General features: G+C 34.0%; 1 protein-coding gene and 1 pseudogene across 1 annotated transcript; both read left to right on the forward strand.

Moving 5' to 3' along the window:
* Positions 1 to 2,469: 2,469 nt before the first annotated feature.
* LOC145098924 (putative inactive cysteine synthase 2) lies at positions 2,470 to 3,597 on the forward strand (annotated as a pseudogene).
* A 4,396-nt stretch (positions 3,598 to 7,993) lies between these two features.
* Positions 7,994 to 8,987, forward strand: LOC145102773 (embryo-specific protein ATS3B-like). The gene is made up of 3 exons (XM_079040243.1): positions 7,994 to 8,236; positions 8,314 to 8,421; positions 8,528 to 8,987. Exons 1-3 carry the CDS (start codon positions 8,096 to 8,098, stop codon positions 8,852 to 8,854), a joined length of 576 nt encoding a protein of 191 aa, XP_078896369.1. The 5' UTR covers positions 7,994 to 8,095; the 3' UTR covers positions 8,855 to 8,987.
* The last annotated feature ends 1,124 nt before the right edge of the window (positions 8,988 to 10,111 follow it).

Consider the following 10,111-nt stretch of genomic DNA (forward strand, 5'->3'; position numbering starts at 1 on the left):
ATATATATATATATATATATTAAAGGATGACTTTTTAGGAATAGTAACTTATCTGACTTTTGGCAAGAATAGTCCTCTGTTTATGTGTTTGTGTTCAAATCCGTTTTTAGGTCATTTTATGTCGGTACCCATATTTTGTGCGGATACGTGTTGGGAATAGTTCCGATTTCCCGGTCATTTTGTGTTCAAATTCGTCTTAAGGTGCAATTTTTGTTTTTTAAAACAAATATATATAAAAAAACACTTTTTACATCCTATAGTGAAAATGAATATGTAAAAAATAAGAATTTAATTTTTTTTAAAAGTCATTCTTAAAATGTAAAGTTATTTTGTTCATATTTCAATTTTACTGAAAGACCTGTCGCATCCGAACCCCGCAACGCGGGGTTCCCCACCTAGTTACTATTAATCTAACACGTTACCAAATAAATGACACTATAGTTACATTTTTGTTATGACATCCCGAATTTTAGGGCTAAAGTTATAACCGATCAATTCACTGCGAATCTCATGATAATCTGACTTATTGAGTTTTATGTTATGTTTTGTGTACTAGTTGAAAACGTAATCCGATGTCGGGATCTTGATTCATCAATTTATAAATGTTTTGGACAAGTTAAGGAATTAGACTACTTTGTGGGACCACTAGGTTTATTAGAGCATCTCCAACCCACTCTCATTTCCATTTTTCCCCCATTTTTATCCTCATTCTTCTCCAACCCACCCTCATTTGTTCCCTCATATTTGGAGGATATGAATAGTATTACACCAAATATGGTGTTATACTGTTCATTTCTCCTAAAATATGGATGAACTTTGTGTTCTCAGTTTTAGTCTCTCTGTTTATATATTTATACATTTTTAATTTATTTTTATCTATTAATTATAATTTAAATGTAATATTTAATACTTATAATATTTTTTTATATATTAAATTATATTAACTAATTATAAATATAAAGTTTGTGTTTTGTTCATCAAATTCTTATAAAAAGTTAAATACATATTGAAATTTTAAAAATCAATAAGGTATTTTACAAAAGCTTATAAATATGTTATAAATATAATTTTATTTATTTAATGTTATTGTAATGAAAAAAAATATAGATTATATTTTTGTTAAAACCAAATTAGTTAAAGGGGTGTGTTTGACAACCCACATAAGTTGTAAGAATTGAATATACTTGGAATATACTTTTTGGGGTTAAAATGGGGTAAAAAGTAGAGTATGGTTGGAGATTAAATACTATTTACCCCATTTTTACTCCATTTTTTTAGGAAAAAATGGGAATGACTTAGATATGGTCTTAAAGGCAAAAAAAAAAAAAAAAAGTCCTGCCATTCTTTTGCTTCTCTTCCACGTGAACAACACTCAATACTCTTTTTCAATATGAAGGTATGGGGATGAAGACTTGTATATGCATGGCTTGACTATAAAACAAGATCCAACCTTCTTTACAAGTCACAATCTTCTCAGCCTCATTCCCTCTATATATCTCTCACGGTTGTAGTATCACCACCAAGAAACCACCATAACCCACCACCCAAAACCACCCTTATACCTTACTCTTTTGATCAAAAACATCACCCAAACACCACCTCACATATCCCTTCTCTCCCTCTCATCGGTTTCTGCCTAGAAAAAGGAAGGAAGAGATGCAACCACCTTGCTGCCACCACACTGCACCACCCTTATTCCACCTTCAAAACTTCACAATCTACTGAGGTAACTTGAAGGACTCCTCCATCATCCCTCCACATCCCGGTGCCTTTTTCTTCACCGGAAAACCACAAAAAACCGGCAGCGGGAGGTTATCAACCACTCTCCATCACCATAAAAAATCACCGCCACCATCCGCGTTCTCACTACTAGAAAAATTGAAATACAATACAAGGTAATAGAATACGGTCACTAAAACACACGTACTAGATACGGCACAAAATAAAAATAACACGTTTATTTTTCATATGTGTTTATTTATTTTTAAGACTAACTTCTTATTACCCTCCAATAGTAGCCCTAAATTAAAATTGTCCAATATGTACGCTCCCTGTCATCGCCATAGCCACCGACGCCAACACCACCACCATCACCACCACCACTACCACCGATTATTGCCGCCATCAGTAAGTTTCACTTTTACGTTTAAGGTGTCTCAATGTTGCTTAATCCTTTATCGAGTTTAGGAATACACATATATGTATGTATTTTTCGCATATGTGTACATATTTCGCTTAATCCTTGATTGAATTAAGGAATACAAATTTGTGTACGGTCAAGGTGGTGAGATTTCTCTTACCATTGGAGACTTAAGAAATATATATATATATATATATATATATATATATATATATATATATATATATTACGCATCCGTAGATGAAGGTAGTGAACGAGGTTTCATATCAGAAAACGTCAACAGTAGATGAAGGCAATGAACGAAACTATTTTTGGAGGAACTGCAGTTTATGGATGTTACAAAAGTAAGTTTTTGGATCGTATGTCGGCTATTTTTCCCAAGGTATTAAAAACAAATCTTTGTTTATACCTGCAGTTGATCGGAAACACACCATTCGTTTATCTCAACAATGTTGTGGAAGGTTGTGTTGGACGTATTGCAGCCAAAACTGAAAATGATGGAACCATGCTCTAGTGTTAAAGACGGGTACTTATTTCATTAGATTAGAAAACTTTCATTTTCAAATGTACATGTTTCTAGTAGTTGATTACTTTTTGAATTAGCCTGGTTATACATACTATGTCTTACAAGGTTTAAATTAATCAACACTACAACAGTTATCAACTAAGTTATTGAATCTGATGGGTGATATGTTTTATGATTGTATTTATGATTATGATTATACGTTTGTGGATCTGATTTTGTTATGTTGTGTTTACTTGTGGAGCACAAGATTGGTTACAACATGATCTCAGATGCAGAGGCAAAGGGCTCATATCCCCTGGACAGGTTTGCTAACATAGTTGATATGTCCTTGAAGATCATTGTGTATTTTCAAAATTTTCCATATATCTGACACATAGTTTTTGTTTTCTTTCTAAAAAGTATTCTTATTGAACCAACAAGTGGTAAGACTGGCATTGGACTAGCTTTCATGGCTGCAGCAAAAGGTTACAGGTTCATCATCACCATGCCTTCATCCATAAGCATGCAAAAACGAATTATTCTTTGTGTTGTTGGTGTTGAGTTGTTTCTTACAGATCCTACTAAAGGAATGAAAGGTGTTATGCAGAAGGCTGAGGATATATTGGCTAAAAAACCAAATGCATACATTCTTCAATAGTTTGAGAATCCTGCAAATCCAAAGGTAGCTTTCTTTAACTATTTTTGTTTTTCTATCTATTTTAAAAATCTAATTACTTATTGTATGTTCTAGATCCATTATGAAACAACTTGACCCAACATTTGGAAAGGTTCAAATGGTAAAAGTGATGCTTTTGTTTCTGAAATTGGCATTGGAGGTACCATAACAAGTGCAAGGAAATGTCTTAAAGAGCAAAACCCTAACATAAAAGTTTGTGTTTACTTCTTTAGAACTAATTTAATAAGTTCAACATTAGCACTGTTAATTGATTAATTTATTTTTGGCATCAGCCTGGTAAGCTACTTTGATGCTTTATTTATTTATTTTTTTCATAATTGTAACCTTTATATTATATTTTCGTGTTCTCATGGTCAAATAAAAGTACCAAGAAAATATACAGATGATTGAATATTGTTTGACTCGATTCAAAGAGGTAATATAATAATATATATTTATTTTCTTGCTTAATAAGCATAATGGCAATTTATATAACAATGATTTTACCTAATTTGGGAACAGATTGAAGTAAAGGAACTTCCCTTTCAATAAATGAGTAGTGTCTTAATCACTTTCTATGGTCAAGCTGATGTAGGGTGTAATTATGGCATCTGAGACCGTTGTTGTTGTCACTAGCCAACAAGGTCGAGCAAATCAACATGAAGATCTGAATGATGATGCAGGTACCTTCTTATATACTTCCATTTTTAGTCATCTTTCATATGTTCCCACTTTTAATCATTCATGTTTGAATTACCTAAGTGAATTGACAACTATGGACTGGGATTGGCTTAATGGGACAAAAATTCAATTTTGTTTAGTTCCACCCAAAAGGGAGGGAGATAGACTCGCTTTTAATCTTTAAAATTCTAAATTTAAAGATATTAGATAACCAAGGGATGGAAAAATGAACAAATATATGCATATTCATTAAAGGTGGAACAATTCATTTGCAACCTTTTTTTCCAGGAGCAGGGGGAAAATATTTATTTGTAGATACATACGGTTGGAGTTAGGGTTGCTATTGGTCATGGATGCCTATTGCTTGTTGTAGGGAGTAAGGGGAAAATATTTAAGATGCCACATGCAAAAGGTATCCTCTATATCATAATTCATATATTTTGTTATATCTTTATTGTATTGTATTGTATTTCAACTCACCGAGACACGGCTTAACCAGAAAAGGCTAGGTTTCCACGACCAGACTCGTCAAGTCCAAGAACAGACTCGCCGAGTCCAAGGCAATCTTCAACAGACTCGTCGAGTTGTTCTACCAACTCGCCGAGTCCAAACGTGACATCTTCATTCTAACGATTACAGGCCATTTCATTGCTTCCAATACATAGATCTGGACTCCTAGGGCCAGATTCACACGTAAAGTTTCCAACTTTACGTGCATGCAAGGCTCAACAAGCTCTAATAAGCTAAAAAATGAAGGTTTAAGGCAAGGACCCTCTCAATCAAGCCCCAAAGCTATCACTTTCCAGATTCTACAATCAAGACAAGTTTAGATCCGAAGTAGCAACCTCATATATGGATCCAATACACGAAAAGGACTCTTAATATGACAATTTGGCCCTAAAACTTCATCCATGAGCAATCTATTTGAAACAAGGTCAAGGTAACAGCTTGTTACCTTAAATTTGATGCCAAAAAGCAGGGAAAACAGATCTACTTCGTTCCTCTATGATCCCACCAACTTATACTTCAAGTATCCTTCTTCTCTAAGCCCCAAAGAACACAAAATTCCTTCTCTCTCACAATTTAGGGTTGAAATCGATAGGAGAAAGCTCCTGAACGTCAAGGGGTGCTAAAGAGGCTGGGGTGAAGGCTTAAGGTTCTTTAAATAGGGTGCAAACCCTAGAAATTAGGGTTTCTCATTCCAGCACCGACTCGTCGAGTCTAGCCGCCGACTCGGCGAGTTGGGTCACTTAACATGTTCCCGGAACACGCTTCGACTCGGCGAGTTGAAGATCCTACTCGTCGAGTCCTTCTTTTCCAAACTTACACTTTACCCCTTGAACTCTTGATTCTGACTTGGGATGTTACAAGAATGATGTAGTCTCCGAATTTGACAAAATTCGCACATTATATGTATATGATAAAACTATAAATTACTTCATGATCACCAATGATGTTATTTCATCCATTTTGGATTGTTTAGGGGATCAAAATGTCGTTTGTCGGTTTTCGGCTAGCGCGCGAACTTTTCGGGTGGAATGATGCAGTCTCCGAATTGGACGAAATTCGAGATTGTATGTATATGCTAAAACTATAAATTCCTTTGTGATCACCGATGTTGTTATTTCGGCCATTCGAGACTGTTTAGGGGCTCAAAATGTTGTTTTTCGGTTTCGGGCTGGCGCACGAACTTTTCCGATGGAATGATGTAGTCTTCGAATTGGACGAAATTCGCACATTATATGTATATGCTAAAACTTTAAATCACTATGTGATCACTGGCGATGTTATTTCGGCCATTCGGGACTGTTTAGGGCCTCAAAATGTCGTTTTTCTGTTTTGGGTTGGCGCGCATACTTTTCGGGTGGAATGATGCAGTCTCCGAATTGGAAGAAATTCGCACATGTTATGTATGTGCTAAAACTATAAATCACCTCATGTTCTCTGACGATGTTATTTCGACCATTTGGGACTGTTTAGGGGCTCAAAATGTCGTTTTTCAGTTTTGGGCTGACGCGCAAACTTTTCAGGTGGAATGATGCAGTCTCCGAAATTGACGAAATTCGCACATTGTATGTATATGTTAAAACTATAAATCACCTCATGATCACAGACGATGTTATTTCGGCCATTCGTGACTGTTTAAGGGCTCAAAATGTCGTTTTTCGGTTTTGGGTTGGCACGCGTACTTTTCGGGTGTAATGATGCAGTCTCCGAATTAGACGAAATTCACACATTGTATGTATATGCTAAAACTATAAATCACTTTGTGATCACCGACGATGTTATTTCGGCCATTCTGGACTGTTTAGGGGCTCAAAATGTCGTTTTTCGGTTTTGGGCTGGCGCGAGAACTTTTTGGGTGGAATGATGCATATTTCATTATATGTCATGACATATTGTTATGTATACTTGTGTTGATATGCCTTGGATGTGTGTTTCGTTGATGTAGTATGCCATGGATTAACGATATTAATTCACTTGCATGATTACATAATGATACTGGCGAGGAGAGTGTTTTACCCATGTGAGAGAAAATTAATTAATTATCTAATTACTTAAATAAAAGGGGAAATCGCGGGAAACCTAACTTAGGTATGTGTCGTTACGGGATATCACGGTGGAAGGATATCGATGGAGGAAAAAGAGCTTAATCCTAGTCGACGCTGAATGGTTTTCTAGTTGACCATTTTGAGGCATGGTTCTGGTGCACTTGATGTACGGGAACTAGAGTGATGTTGGATACTCGGAGACGTCAGACCAAACATCATGTTTGGGTGGGGGAAAGCATTTTGATGTACCCTTGAACCACCCTCGAACGAAAATGCATTATCTTGTACGTGCATGGTCGGAGTAGCGAAGGCAAAGAACGATGGATAGTGTTACGAGTGAGAGTCACACCCTATTTGATGCACTGGGTCGCCATGTCACGTTAGTAGTGAACGAGGTCTTTATTTGGGGATTGTTAGTGATGAAATAGACCCTAGTTAGAGAGGAACATTAAAAGTAATTATAGTGAAGCAAATAAATAAATAATTACTGCGATGAAAGAATGTTCGGATTGATGTATATACGTATATGTTAATATTTATTGAAGAATGATGCATGGATTGATGTGATTACATGACTTGACATTATGTATGTGTATGCTTTGTTTACAAGTTTATGTGCTTGAGATTGACTAAATGCGCTGATGTTGACACTTGTTTCTTGCATGTTGTTGTGGTTTTGCATTGGTACAGGTAGCATGATTATTGATGGCCTGGTGAGGTTGGGTTCTTACGTGTAGTTATAGTCCTTTGAATAATAGTGATGATACCGATTTGAGATTCATTGTGATGTTTCATTTATACTTGGTTTGGTGTTTGTTTTGATTGGATTTTACAACTATGAATTTTGATGGGTTGTTTTTGAAAGATTTTTTAATTAACTACTATGATGTTTTTATAAAACTTTCGCTAACATTTTTCTGATAATAAATGGTTAAAATTAAAGAAAATTTTTGGGTGAAAAATCATGAATGTTACATGTCATGTTCGGGATCAAACTCGTCTTATATACAAATATATTATATTTTTTTTTTAACAACAAATCTAATTTATTTTTAAACTACTTCTAAATTCACATATGTCTTAAACGAAACTTAAACTCTGGACCTCAAGAAGGAAAAAGAACACTTGATACCACAAAACTAGAAGATATTTGGTGTTTGTCTAACTTAGATTAGATCATAACAATAATCTTCATCAAACACTTGTGTTTATTCCGATACAATAAATGTCCAATAACACATTAACACTAAATGCAACAACATTATTTTACTTAAGATATCTCTGAACACCAAGGAAGCAATTACGCACCTTTTATTAGAGGAATGCAATGTACCATTGACTCTAAAGGCTCATTGGCAGGCGATTTTAATTTTTATCTAATAAACTATTAAGCCTAGAGATCTGTATTTGCCGTGAATTTCAAGAATAGTGGCTTTCTTTTAAATACCTAAAGTTTGGGGACAGATAACGTTATTGACCATCGGTGTTGGTAGATTGATATTGGTTTCTGTATAAATGCACCAACTCTTGTTAGTTGAGGGATGAGGCCAAAGATGATGAAATCCGTGTGTTTGGTTGTTGTACTATTTGCGTTTATCTCCAAATCATCATCACAAACAAGATCTATCATCCAAAATCCGCAACCTAACCCTAACTTCAACGTCAACTCTACTAATCAACAGGTACGACCTCCATTATCTGTTCGTATTTCGCGTAAATTCAAAGTAAGGATCTCACTAACATCTGTTGATTTTCATAGAATGCACAAACCTGTTCCTTCACTGTGGATATCTCGACAAGCTGTTCTTCCGTTAAATACACTCGAGATGAAATCAGTATCTCCTTCGGCGATGCTTACGGCAATCAGGTTCGATTCCTGTAAATTTATACATAAACAGAGTTCAGATTTCAAATCTGGAAACAAATTAGAATAGAGTGATGACGATTAACGATTAACGATTAATGAATGTTAGGTGTACGCGCCGAGGATAGATGATCCGTCGACGAAGACATTCGAGCAGTGCTCAAGCGATACGTTTGAAATATACGGTCCATGTACGTATCAGATATGTTATTTGTATTTGTACAGAAGTGGATACGATGGGTGGAAGCCTGAGAGCGTAGACGTATACGGGTATAATACGAGGGCAGTTTCCTTCTACTATAATATTTGGGTTCCCGCTGATACTTGGTATGGGTTTGATTACTGTTCTGGTTACTCCGCTAGTTCGCATAACCAAATAGGATCGATAACAATCCTCTCATGTTTAATCCTTTTCATATCTATCCTATGGTTTTAGAGTTTAGATTGATTTGCCACTTTGTTTCTAAGATATGTAGACGAATATGATATAACCATGAAATAAACTTATAGCTTAAGCAGCTTAACTTTTGGTTTTAACAAAGCTATAAGCAGCTTAAAATTTTTCTTAATTTCAGTGTTTTGTGTTTATTAAATAATACTATATAATCATTGTGATTGATGTTTTATATTTTGGTTTTGTTAAATTGGAATTGATTTATGAGAAACTGAAGCCTTGTGACCACTTGGATCCATAGTTAGCCAAGAACTAGATGCTTCCATAAAGGCGTGGATGGAGATTGTCGTTCTAGAATATGTTTTGCAGTTTTGGTTAAAAAATATAAAAATCAACAAATGATTTTTCAGGTTGCTACGCGTTCAAATGGTAAAAAACTAAATGTAGTAATTAGATAAATAAATTCAAAGTTATGTTGGTCTAAACATGAAGGCAACATGAGCTTTTAGACGAATGACGTTAAATATCACAGTTTTTTTTATAAAACAAAAACATAAGTCTATATAAAATTAGTTAACAATCATATATAGTTCAGACAATTATAAGTAATTAATAACCACCCATCCAAATTTGAAAAGAAGAAAGATATAGTTTAGTTGTAATAATCTGGAATTTAAATAAACTGCTTTTAAAAATGTAAAATAGTTTTTCAATACCAAAATTTTAATAATTTTAATCTTACAATATTAAAATAAAATTCACACAACTTAAATAAACTGATGTTACATCATTTGTTATTCATCTATACCAACTATATATATATATATATATATATATATATATATATATATATATATATATATATATATATATATATAGAGAGAGAGAGAGAGAGAGAGAGAGAGAGAGAGAGAGAAAAAAAAAGAGAGAGAAAGAGAAAGAGAGAGAATAAAAAATATTGAGAATGGGAAAATCATTTTCAGTCACTCATTTATTTTTGCCGCAAAAATCTTCATCGTACCAACGGAAATGGGAAAGTAATACACATGTGTTTCCACAAAATATGTTTCCTTACTATGTTAATCATTACCTTAATATATACAAAAACATAATTTTTTTTTGTTTTTTTAATTTTTAAGAAGCTATTTTCATCGAAAAATAATTTTAAATATATCAAAATTCATGATTTTTTATTTTCTACAAATAGACATCCATATTGATATAGTTCTAAGATAAAATAAAAATATATAATTAATTTTTATTATAGTTTAAATATGATTTGTACTACTTATTTATATA

This window comes from Lactuca serriola, chromosome 4, assembly GCF_051521515.1.
Source record: "Lactuca serriola cultivar US96UC23 chromosome 4, Lser_US96UC23_V15, whole genome shotgun sequence".
Taxonomy (NCBI): Eukaryota; Viridiplantae; Streptophyta; class Magnoliopsida; order Asterales; family Asteraceae; genus Lactuca; species Lactuca serriola.

Excerpts from the sequence above, each read along its gene's own strand:
- LOC145102773 (XM_079040243.1), top strand. The coding sequence starts at position 8,096 with ATGAGGCCAAAGATGATGAAATCCGTGTGTTTGGTTGTTGTACTATTT. Across the intron at positions 8,237-8,313 it reads TCAACTCTACTAATCAACAG|AATGCACAAACCTGTTCCTT; the intron begins GTACGACCTCCA and ends TGATTTTCATAG. Across the intron at positions 8,422-8,527 it reads GCGATGCTTACGGCAATCAG|GTGTACGCGCCGAGGATAGA; the intron begins GTTCGATTCCTG and ends AATGAATGTTAG.